The following is a 12,876-nucleotide window of genomic DNA, read 5'->3' on the forward strand; positions in this document are numbered from 1 at the left end:
TCTCAAGGTCTACCTCCCTGGAGATATGCAGCACAGTGGGATTTTCATTCTCAATACCTGCAGTATCCCTGACCTTGTCCACCACCACTCTTCCACTTCTCAGGGTCAATTGGCCTTTCACTCCCTGCACACCAATTCCTCCTTGCCACACTTCTATCCTCCTCACCCAAAATAATAACTAAATAAATAAGCAAACAAACAAAATTCACTTCTTGTAGTCTTTACTGTGAGCCATCTTCATGAATTAACATAGAGATAGAGAGCACAAAATGTAAATTAATATTTGAAGAAATTATCCTGTCACTCTGGTAGTCAATAGGGAATAAAAATAAATTTTGCACATTATACAAAAGACAGGTGTATTTTCATAGTTTATTTTTGTAGTACATTCCTTCTCTTTCTAGAAGACTCTAAGGATTCCCAACTATGTTAGAATATTAGATGAGAAATCATGCTGAGAATCATCTTCAAAATCAGTTCTGCTTAAAAAGTTATAACATGTACAAAGTTTCTGATATCTGTAACCAATCACCAATGTCTTCTAAAGGATAAGAAATGAAGCTAGGATTCAGAACTGATTAATTGTCGTATTGAATACATGCATGCACGCATAGGTGGATTCCGTATTTTTTGTAAATTGTATTATATTTCATTTAAAGTCTGGTATCTTGGCATTGTTCTCCAAAGTTACCACTTTGGCCTAACATCAAGTACAGACAAAAGAAAAGTGCTTGAACTTCTGAATATTTCAAACCACACTGAAACTTCCCAGAGTCCTTCCAGATCCCTTTCTTCTCTACCTGTAGTAACATTTCAAAGGCAGAATGAAAGTATGTGCCTCTTAAAAGCTGAATTTACTGATTTAATTGCCAGTTCGTATAGAATTCTGACTCTTAAATGTGTTTTCGATGAAAAGCTAAACAGGATAATATAAAATTTACTCTGAAGAATATCTTCACACTTCTATCTCCACAGCAACACAGATGTACACACAGTGGCGTCACTTCTTAAACTCTATCTCCGAGAACTCCCAGAACCGGTCATTCCTTATGCAAAGTATGAAGATTTTTTGTCCTGTGCCAAACTGCTCAGCAAAGAAGAAGAAGCTGTAAGTGGATGCATCTATTTCTAAAAAAAAAGCCTTCATTTGTTTTTTTTTGTCATTGTTCTTAGTTTTTAACTTGTAAATTTCCTTTTGTCTCATTCTTGGATTGTTTTCCACTATTGTATTTATTGACATTATGCACACTTAGATATTACACACACAGCTCAGGTCCCATTTTTGATCCCCTACTCATCAAAAAGAAAAATGCAGGTCAATAAATGAAATGAGCACTCCTTGCCTACTTTGTTCCTCTAAACGATTATGTGCTGCATTAGGCCAAACATTCCATGAGCAAAGTGAATGCCTTATTTCATATTCTCTTTTCATTGTGTTCCTCTCTAAATTACCTAAATTACCTCCTACCAAATCTTAACTACCAAAAAAACAGCTTTATTGAGATATAATTCATATACTATATAATCACCTATTTAAAGTATACATTGAGTGCAGTCTAGTATATAGTTGACCCGTAAACAACATGGATTTGAACTACATGGATTCACTTACACATAGATTTTTTGCAATATGGTACTATAAATGTATTTTTTTCTTCCCTATGATTTTCTTTCTTTTTTAATTTTTTAAATTTTTTTATTTTTTTTATAATAAATTTATTTTTTATTGGTGTTCAATTTGCCAACATACAGAATAACACCCAGTGCTCATCCCATCAAGTGCCCCCCTCAGTGCCCGTCACCCAGACACCTCCACCCCCTGCCCACCTCCCCTTCCACCACCCCTAGTTCGTTTCCCAGAGTTAGGAGTCTTTATGTTCTGTCTCCCTTTCTGATATTTCCCACACACTTCTTCTCCCTTCCCTTATGTTCCCTTTCACTATTATTTATATTCCCCAAATGAAAGGGACCATATAATGTTTGTCCTTCTCCAGTTGACTTACTTCACTCAGCATAATACCCTCCAGTTCCATCCACGTTGAAGCAAGTGGTGGGTATTTGTCGTTTCTAATGGCTGAGTAATATTCCATTGTATACATAAACCACATCTTTATCCATTCATCTTTCGATGGACACCAAGGCTCCTTCCACAGTTTGGCTATTGTCTATGATTTTCTTAATATTTTCTTTTCTCTAGCTTACCTTTTTGTAAGAGTACAGCAAAGAATGCATTAAACACACAAAATATTTGTTAATCAACTGTTTATGTTATCAGTAAGGTTTCCAGTCAACGATAGGCTATTAGTAACTAAGTTTTGAGGGAGACAAAAGTTATTCATGGATTTTCAAGTTGGGGGGGATTGGCATCCCGAGCCCCCACATTGCTCAAGGGTCAACTGCATTCTCAAGATTTGTGCAACCACTACCAAAATCTAATTTTAGAATATTCAGCACATTTTCATCATCTTATAGCCAATCCCATACTTATATCCCAGGCCCACCTACCCTTTCCCAGCTCTTGGCAGCTACTAATCTACTTTCTGGATCTATAGACTTGCCTATTTTGGCTGTTTCATATAAATGGAATCATTCATTACATTGTCTTCTGTGACTGGCTTCTTTCACTGTTTTTTAGGTTTATTCACACTATTCCACATATACCAGTATTTCATGCCATTTATTTATTTATTTATTTATTTATTTATTATTTATTTATCTATCTATCTATCTATCTATCCATCCATCCATCCATCCATCCATTTATCAGTTGTAGCACCCGTGCCTTGTTTCCATTGTTTGGCTATTATTACTAATGCTCCTGTGAATATCCATGTGCAAAGTTTGGCATGGACATATATCTGCATTTCTCCTGAGTATATACCTAGGAGGCAGAATTGCTGAGCCATATGTAACTCTGTGTTTTCTAAAGAGGTTCTGTCATTTTAAATTCCCACCAGCCATGTGTGCAGATTCCAACTTCTGCACATTTTTGCCAACACTTTTTATCTCTGTTTTTTACCACAGGCATCCTAATATATGTGAGGTGAAATCTCATTGAGCATGAGTTGCATTTACCTGATGGTTAATGATGTTAAGCATTTTTCCATGTACTTACTGGCTCATAGTGAGAGAGAGCTTGCTCACATGTGCACATGTGGGGGAGGGGCAGAGAGAAGGGGAAAGAGAATTTTTAGCAGACTCCTTGCTGAGTGCAAAACCCAATGCTGGACTCGATCCCATGACTCTGAGACCATGACTTGAGCCAAAATCAAGAATCAGACACTCAACAACTGAACCACCCAGGTGCTCCAAGTCTCTTCAGTTTTTGGATGGTGTCCTTTAAAACAGAAAAGTTTTTAATTGCAGTGAATCCAATTTACCTATTTTTCTTTTGTCACTCATGCTCTTAATGTCATATCTAAGAAGTCTTTAACCAAGTTCACCAGGATTTATTCCCTTATTTTCTTCTAAGACTTTTGTGACTTTAGCTCTTACATTTAAGTTTTAAGATACATTTTGAGTTAATTTTGGTTTATGATATGAGGAAAGGTCCAACTTCATCCTGTGGCATATGGCTATCCAGTTGTCTCAGAACCATTTGTTGGAAAGACTATTGTTTCCTCCACTGGATTTTCTTGGCACTCTTGTTGAAATCGCTGCCTATTTTTAAAATGAAGTTTTACTTTGTTATGTAATATTGTCTGTGGTTGCTTTTGTACCACAACAGGAGAGTTGAGTAGTTGAGACAGAGACCATATGTCTCAGAAAGCTTGCAATATTTACCATCTGGCCTTTTTCAGAAAGAAGAACAAATCAAATTTGATTACATTATCTATTAGTTTTTCTGGGACCATTTACATTTTAGAAGGTCTACAAGGAGAAGAACCCAAGCAATTAATCCCTTTGCAAAATGTCCATGAAGAACAGGCTTTTCATTCTCCATCCCACCCAGTGTATCCTAGACATGGCCCATCTTGAGAGACCTGTTTGTCAGTAGACATGTGTTTGTCTGTTCTGAGCACAGCCAGAAACGGAAAAGACCTTCACTACATTAAGGCTACTTTTTTTCCCCCAAATAACCTTATTATAAATGAGGCTATCCTCCCTTTTCATCAACTGTTAGCAAGCACTAAAAAGGCTAAAAAGGCTTCCCTTACATCTGTTTTTCCACAAATAGTACTTATGGAAATATTTGAAATACTTTTAAAAATCTTTGAAAATATTTGTGAAATGCCCTCTGTAATAGTGGCAAGGTTTCAGGACAGGATTCTTCACTGATGTTATGTGAAACTAATGAAAAAAAAAAAAAAAACCTGTATACCTATTTTTTATTTGCTTTAATTCCAAGGCCAACACTTAGATAACATTTGTTCTCTATTTCTTTTTACTCAGGGTGTTAAGGAATTAGCAAAGCAGGTGAAGAGTTTGCCAGTGGTCAATTACAACCTCCTAAAGTATATTTGCAGGTAAGAATTGCCCTAAAGACAAAACCAAACAGAACAAGATTATATTTAGCCTGATACTAACTTTTGACAATGAATAAAGTCACTGAACTGCTCTGAGTTCTAGTTTTGACCTCTATAAATTAAAGGATTTGACAAGATGATCTGAGGGTTTCTTTGAGCACTAAAATTGCTTGATTTTGTAATTTGTTTCTTCTGAGTCTTTCTTACTTCTACATATTAAAGATACGTTGCTTTGAACTTCCATCAAAGTTGTTTGTACATGTGCCATGTATCTTTGTTTGGAGAAGGAGCATTTACCTTGGCATGAAAAAGACCTGTATGAGAGTATAGTTTTTTTTTCCTTTTTTATATAAAATGTGCTGATTTTTATTTTATTTTTTTACGTTTGTTTTTATTTAAGTTCAATTTACCAACATATAGTATAACCCAGTGCTCATGCCATCAAGTGCCCTCCTCAGTGCCCATCACCCAGTTACCCCATGCCCCACCCATCTCCCCTTCCGCAAGCAACCCTTTGTTTCCCAGAATTAGGAGTCTCTCATGCTTTGTCTCCCTCTCTAATTTTTCCCACTCAGTTCCCCTCCATTCCATTATATCCTTTTCACTATTTCTTATATTCCACGTACAAGTGAAACCTTATGATTGTCTTTCTCTGATTGACTGCTTCACTCAGAATAATACCCTCCAGTTCCATCCACGTCGAAGCAAATAATGGGTATTCGTCCTTTCTAATGGCTGAGTAATATTCCATTGTATACATAGACCACATCTTCTTTATCCATTCATCTGTCGAAGGACATCATAGCTCCTTCCACAGCTTGGCTATTGTAGACATTCCTGCTATCAACATTGGGGTGCAGGTGTCCTGGCATTTCACTGCATCTGTATCTTTGGGGTAAATACCCAGTAGTGCAATTGCTGGGCCATAGGGTAGCTCTACTTTTAAATTTTTGAGGAACCTCCACACTGTTTTCCAGAGTGTCTGCACCAGTTTGCATTCCCACTAACAGTGCAAGAGGGAAAAAAGGGTTTCTCCACATCCTCTCCAATATTTGTTGTTTCCTGCCTTGCTAATTTTCCCCATTATCACTGCTGTGAGGTGGTATCTCATTGTGGTTTTGATTTGAATTTCCCTGATGACAAGTGATGCAGAACATTTTCTCATGTGCTTGTTGGCCATGTGTATGTCTTCTTTGGTGAAATTTCTGTTCATGTCTTCTGCCCATTTCATGATTGGATATTTTGTTTCTTGGGTGTTGTGTTTGATAAGTTCTTTATAGATCTTGGATACTAGCCCTTTATCTGATATGTCATTTGCAAATATCTTCTCCCATTCTGTAGGCTGTCTTTTAGTTTTGTTGACTGTTTCTTTTGCTGTGCAGAAGCTTCTTATCTTGATGAAGTCCCAATAATTCATTTTTGCTTTTATTTCCCTTTCCTTCATAGATGTATCTTTTTTTTTTTTTATAGATGTATCTTGCAAAAAGTTGCTGTGGCCAAGTTCAAAAAGGGTGTTGCCTGTGTTCTCCTCTGGGATTTTGATGGATTCTTGCCTCACAGTTAGATCTTTCAACCATTTTGAGTTGATCTTTGTGTATGGTGTTAAGAGAATGGTCTAGTTTCATTCTTCTGCACGTGGCTGTCTCAATTTTCCCAGCACCATTTATTGAATAAACTGTCCTTTTTCCAGTGGATATTCTTTCCTGCTTTGTAGAAGATGAGTTGACCATAGAGTTGAGGGCCCATTTCTGGGTTCTCTATTCTGTTCCATTGATCTATGTGTCTGTTTATTTGTGCAGTATCATACTATCTTGATGATCACAGCTCTGTAATACAGCTTGAAATCCAGCATTGTGATGCCCCCGGCATTGGTTTTCTTTTTAGTGTTCCTCTAGCTATTCGGGGTCTGTTCTGATTGCATAAAAATCTTAAGATGATTTGTTCCAACTCTATGAAGAAAGTCCATGGTATTTTGATAGGGCTTGAATTGAACATGTACATTGCTCTGGGTAGCATAGACATTTTCATAATATTGATTCTTCCATTCCAATCCACGAGCATGGAAAGTTTTCCATTTCTTTGTGTCTTCCTCAATTTCTTTCATTAGTGTTCTGTAGTTTTTAGGGTATAGATCCTTTACCTCTTTGGTTAGGTTTATTCCTAGGTATCTTACGCTTTTGGGTGCAATTGTAAATGGGATTGATTCCTTAATTTCTCCTTCTTCTGTATCACTGTTAGTGTATAGAAATGCCACTGATTTCGTGCGTTGATTTTGTATCCTGCCACACTGCCAAATTGCTGTATGAGATCTAGCAATCTTGGGGTGGAGTCTTTTGGATTTTCTACATACAATATCATGTCCTCTACAAAGAGTGGGGGTTTGGCTTTTTTGCCATTTTGAATGCCTTTTATTGCTTTTTGTTGCCTGATTGCTGAGGCTAGGACTTCTAGTACTATGTTGAATAACAGTGGTGAGAGTGGATATACCTGTCGTGTTCCTGATCTTAGGGAAAAGGCTTTTAGTTTTTCCTCCATTGAGAATGATATTCGGGGCAGCCCTGGTGGTGCAGCAGTTTGGCGCCACCTGCAGCCTGGGGTGTGATCCTGGAGACCCAGGATCGAGTCCCACATCGGGCTCCCTGAATGGAGCCTGCTCCTCCCTCTGTCTGTGTCTCTGCCTCTCTCTCTCTCTCTCTCTGTGTATATGAATAAATAAATAAAATCTTTAAAAAAAAAGAGAGAGAATGAGGTATCCCTGGGTGGCGCAGCGGTTTAGCACCTGCCTTTGGCCCAGGGCGCTATCCTGGAGACCCGGGATCGAATCCCACATCGGGCTCCCGGTGCATGGAGCCTGCTTCTCCCTCTGCCTGTGTCTCTGCCTCTCTCTCTCTCTCTCTCTGTGTGACTATCATAAATAAAATAATAATAAAAAAGAAGAGAATGATATTCGGTGTGGGCTTTTCATAAATGACTTTTGAGATATTGAGGAATGTGCCCTCTATCCCTACACTATGAAGAGTTTTGATCAGGAATGGATGCTGTATTTTGTCAAATGCTTTCTCTGCATCTATTGAGAGGATCATATAGTTCTTGTTTTTTCTCTTGTTGATGTGATGTATCACATTGACTATTTACCAGTGTTGAACCACCCTTGCATCCTGGGGATAAATCCCACTTGGTCATGGTGCATAATCCTCTTAATGTACTGTTGGATCCTATTGGCTAGTATCTTGGTGGGAATTTTTGCATCTATGTTTATTAAGAATATTGGTCTGTAATTCTCTTTTTTGGTGGTGTCTTTGTCTGGTTTTAGGATCAAGGTAATGCTGGCCTCATAAAACGAGTTTGGAAGTATTCCCTCTCTATCCTTCAAAACAGCTTTAGTAAAATAGGCATTATTAAAAAAAATATTTTATTTATTTATTCATGAGAGACACAGAGAGACACAGGCAGAGACACAGGTAGAGGGAGAAGCAGGATCCACACTGGGACCCCAATATGGGACTCAATCCTGTGACTCCAGGACCACACCCCTGGGCTGAAGGCAGGCGTCAAACTGCTTAGCCACCGAAGTGTCCCAAATAGGTATTATTTCTTCTTTAAACATTTGGTAGAATTCCCCTGGAAAGCCATCAGGCCCTGGACTTTTGCATCTTGGGAGGTTTTTGATAACTGCTTCACTTTCTTCCCTGGTTATTGGCCTGTTCAGGTTTTCTATTTTTTTCTGTTCCAGTTTTGACAATTTGTGGGTTTCCAGAAATGCATCCATTTCTTCTAGATTGCCTGATTTTTTTGGCATATAGCTGCTCATAATACGTTTTTAAAATCATTTGTATTTCCTTGGTATTGGTTGTAATCTCTCCCTTTTCATTCGTAATTTTATTGAGTCTTTCTCTTTATTTTTAATAAGGACTGGCTAGGGGTTTATCTATCTTATTAATTCTTTCAAAGAACGAGCTCCTGGTTTTGTTGAACTGTTCTACAGTTCTGATCTCTATTTCATTGAGTTCTGCTCAAATCATTATCTCTCTTCTGCTTGGTGTAGGCTTTACTTGCTGTTCTTTCTCCAATTCCTTTAGGTGCAAGGTTAGCTTGTGTATTTGAGTTTTTTTTTCCAATTTTTTGAGAGATGCTTGTATTGCGATGTATTTCCCTCTTAGGACTTCTTTTGCTGTGTCCAAAGATTTTGAACAATTGTATCTTCATTTCATTAGTTTCTATGAATCTTTTTAATTCTTCTCTAATTTCCTGGTTGACCCATTCATCTTTTAGTAAGATGCTCTTTAACCTCCATGTGTTTGAGTTTCTTCCAAATTTCTTCTTGATTGAGTTCTAGTTTCAAAGCATTGTGATCTGAAACTATGCAGGGGAATCGGTTGAAACCTGATTTGTGACCCAGTATGTGGTCCAATCTGGAGAAAGTTCCATTTGCACTTGAGAAGAATGTGTATTCTGTTGCATTAGGATGGAAAGTTCTGTATATATCTGTGAAATCCATCTGGTCCAGTGTATCATTTAAGGTTCTTGTTTCTTTGGTGATGTTGTGATAAGAATATTTGTCATTTGCTGAATGTGCCGTGTTGAAGTCTCCTACTCTTAGTGTATTATTACCTAAGTATCTCTTTACTCTAGTTATTAATTGATTGATATACTTGATTGCTCCCACACTAGGGGCATAAATATTCATGATTGTTAGGTCTTCTTGTTGGATAGACCCCTTAAGGTATAGTGTCCCTCTTCATCTCTTACTACAGTCTTTGGGATAAACTTTAATTCATCTGATATGAGGATTCCTACCCCAGCTTTCTTTTGAGAACCATTTGAATGGTAAATGGTTCTCCACCCCTTCATTTTCAGGCTGACGGTGTCCTTAGGTCTATCATAAGTCTCTTATAGACAGCAAATAGATGGGTCTTGCTTTTTTATTCAGTCCAATATCCTGTGTCTTTTGATGGTACCATTTAGCCCATTCACATTCAAAGTAACTATTGAAAGATATGAATTTAGTGTCCTCACATTACCTATTCAGTTCCTGTTTTGTGGATTATTTCTTTGGGCTCCCTCTTTCTTTTACAGCGTCCCCCTTAATATTTCTTGCAGGGCCAGTTTGGTGGTCACATATTCTTTCAGTTTCTGCCTATCCTGGAAGCCCTTTATCTCTCCTTCTATTCTGAATGAGAGCCTTGCTGGGTAAAGTACTCTTGGCTGCATGTTCTTCTCATTTAGGACCCTGACTATGTTATGCCCCCCCTTTCTGGCCTGCCAGGCCTCTGTGAAGAGGTCTACTGTTAATCTGATATTTCTCCCCATATAAGTTAAGAATCTCTTGTCTTGTGCTGCTTTGAGAATTTTCTCTTTATCTTTGGAATTTGCAAGTTTTACTATGAAATGTCGAGGTGTTGAACAGTTTTCATTGATTTTTTGGGGTGTCCTCTCTATCTCCTGGATCTGAATACCTGTTTCCTTCCCCAGATTTGGGAAGTTCTCAGCTGATTTTTTCAAATATATTTTGTGGTCCCCTCTCTCTCAGCCTCTTCTGGAATCCCAGTTAGATTATATTCTTCCTTCTCAGGCTATCATTTATTTCTCTAAGCCTTTCCTCATGGACTCTTAATTGTTTTTCTATTTTTTCATCAGCTTACTTCCTTACCATAACTTGTCTTCTATGTCACTCACTCTCTCTTCCACCTCATTAGCCCTTGCCATTAGAACATCCAGTTTGGATTGCATCTCATTTAATCTATTTTTAATTTCAGCCTGATTAGATCTCAATTCTGCAGTAACAAAGTCTCTAGAGTCCTTTACGCATTTTTCCAGAGCCACCAGTAGCTTTATAACTGTACTTCTGAATTGAGTTTCTGACATAGTATTGAAATCCAAATTCTGTAACTCTGTGGCAGAGAGTACTGTTTCCGGTTCTTTCTTTTGTGGTGAGTTCTTCCTTCTAGTCATTTTATCCAGTGCAGAGTGGCTCTATGAGTAGGCTGAGTCAAAAATATCAACCATGACCTAAGTAAAATACACCCTTGATGATTCTGAAGAGGTCAGAGATCAGAAAATAAAAGAAAAGAAGAATAGAACAAAATAAAACAAAAAGACCACTAAAGTGAAAAACAAATTTTAAAACAAAGTAGTAAAAATAAAAAGCCAAAAACCAAAAACAAAGAAGAAGAAAAAAGAAAAAAAAAAAGAAAGAAAGAAAATTAAAGAAAAGAAAAAAAAGGAGGGGATGGTGGTGGTGAGGAAGTAGTAGTGGACAGAGAATGTAGTCTACTTGAGAGGTCCTACAAGGTGATCCTCTTGGTTCTGAGTGCATTAAGTTCTGTATGTTAGAAGATGCTCAATCCCAAATTTATACAAACCACCAATCCTTATATAAAGCCCCAACACTGACCACAAAAACATAAACAAGATTAGAAAGGGGGTACAGAATGGGAAGGAAAAGAGAGAATATAATCTCACAGAACGAACCAACACAGTGTTCCACTTGGTTCTGGGTATATTTTGGTTGTGTGTTAGAAGGTACTAACTTCCACCATTGTAAAACAAAATGAAGCAGAAAAACAAAAACAAAAACAAAATACCCATATCTCATATATCTACCAAAATTAAGTTGAATACATTGAAGAGAATCCAGAAGTGAAAAATATATCTAAGGTATGTAATTGTAGAAATATGAAAGTCAAAAAGGAAAAAAACTTAAAAATGAAGAGTTGGTAAAATATTGTATTTAAGGTGGGAAAAGAAAAAAATATTGGAAATTTTTAGTCTGATATAAAAATGAGTCGTAATGGGAAAAAAAAAAGGACCGTCTAGTTCAATATACTATTTTCCCTCAGTCCTGGAGCTTTCCAGTCCTGCTTTTTCAATAAACTTGCTTTTCCCCTGTCCTTCTAGCTGGTCTTCTGGGGAAAGTGTCTGCTGTGCTGATTCTCAGGTGTCTGTACCAGGGAGAGATGCCCCGTCTCCTGCCAGGTGGGGGCTCGGTGGGAGTGTCTACTTGTGAGGCCTGTGTTCCCTAGTGGCCCCACCTCTCCTAGGCACATGGTGAAACAAGGAGGAACAACAACACTGGCAGCGGCCAGGTTTCCAGCTCTGGAGTCAAGTCAGTAGCCAGTCTCCCTGTCAACACTGGTCTAGATTCTCCTGGGGGCCAGCGTGGCTGTGGTGATCTGCACAGCTTGGGGGAATCCAGCAGCAGTAGGGTTCTTACTTTCCTGTGCCCTCCCCGCTTCCGCCTGTCCCAGGGGGAGAGCAGGATGGCTGGCTTTGTCCACTTGGACGCCCTGGGATCTGGAGCCCTGTGCCACTGGACCCGTGCTCCCAGGGACCACCTCTCCTGGAGGGAATGGGGCACAAGCCACCTCCATCCATTGCCAGGCTTTAGTGTAAAGGCCACTCCGGAGCCTACCCACCTAACTGACTGGCCTCTCCCAAATGCCCCCAAAGGGTTGCTGTCCTCCAACCCTTTACCAATTTCAGACCGCATTTTGCAGTGACCTTTCCCCCAGGGGCCCCTCCTCTTATAGTGACTTCAGGAATCTTGAGGCTTCACTATCCCTCCTGTGATTCTGCCCAATTTCCCTGCTAAGCACTTTCCATCAGGGAAAATTCCTGTGCAGATTTGTAAAGTTTCCACTTCTCCAGGACTGGGCTTTCCTGCCTCAGAGGCTTTCGCTGCTCTGCTTCAGCCCTGCTAGTCACGGTTCTCCTCTCCCACTTTATTCTTTTGTGTTTTTTTTCACCTTCCTACCTTGTTAGAAGTGAAAACCCTTCTCTCTGTAGCGTTCCTGGCTGTTGTCTCTTTAAATCTCAGGTTGAATTAGTAGCTGTTCAGGATGTTTTGAAAGTTATCTAGATAAGTTTGTGGGATCGGATGAGTTGAGGACCCCTACTCCTCTGCCATCTTGCACATAATCCATTGTCCTGATTTTTAAATGATTGGGAGTCCAGTTTCTATCACTGACTTTTTATGTGTCTTTATGCAATTTTCTTAGCCTCTGTAAGTGTCCTCTCAGATAAAAGAGTATTGAAAACATGTTTCACACAGTTGTTTTAAAATTTAAATTGTATTTTAAATTGATAAATATTATTTTCTTTTTATTTCTCTCTTATCTCAATTCATTAAAAAGACATTATTATTCAATTCTGTTAGGCCAATAATTGTGCCTGGCAGAGCCCTCACTCATGACCATATTTATCTTATGCCCTGTGATAGTATATGCCATGTCTGTGCACCTGTTTAAGAAACCATATGATTTTATTTCTATGTGGAATTTAAGAAACAAAACAAACAATAATGGGGGGGGGGAGAGAAACAAACCAAGAAACAGACTCTTAACTATAGAGAACAAACTGATGGTTACTAGAGGAGAGGTGGGTGAGGGGATGGGTGAAATCGGTGATAGGT

The 12,876-nt window shown here is 38.5% G+C and overlaps 1 protein-coding gene across 9 annotated transcripts in view; it reads left to right on the plus strand.

Moving 5' to 3' along the window:
* ARHGAP24 (Rho GTPase activating protein 24) overlaps positions 1–12,876 on the plus strand; it is a 734,422-nt gene that overhangs the window by 705,444 nt on the left and 16,102 nt on the right. For all 9 annotated transcript variants that reach the window (XM_025425632.3, XM_049105020.1, XM_025425624.3 and 6 more), the window contains 2 exons: positions 976–1,108; positions 4,393–4,466. In XM_025425632.3, the coding sequence (XP_025281417.1) occupies positions 976–1,108; positions 4,393–4,466 (207 nt within the window). The remainder of the gene's footprint in view (positions 1–975; positions 1,109–4,392; positions 4,467–12,876) is intronic.

The sequence above is a fragment of the Canis lupus genome, chromosome 32 (genome assembly GCF_003254725.2).
Source record: "Canis lupus dingo isolate Sandy chromosome 32, ASM325472v2, whole genome shotgun sequence".
Classification (NCBI taxonomy): Eukaryota; Metazoa; Chordata; class Mammalia; order Carnivora; family Canidae; genus Canis; species Canis lupus.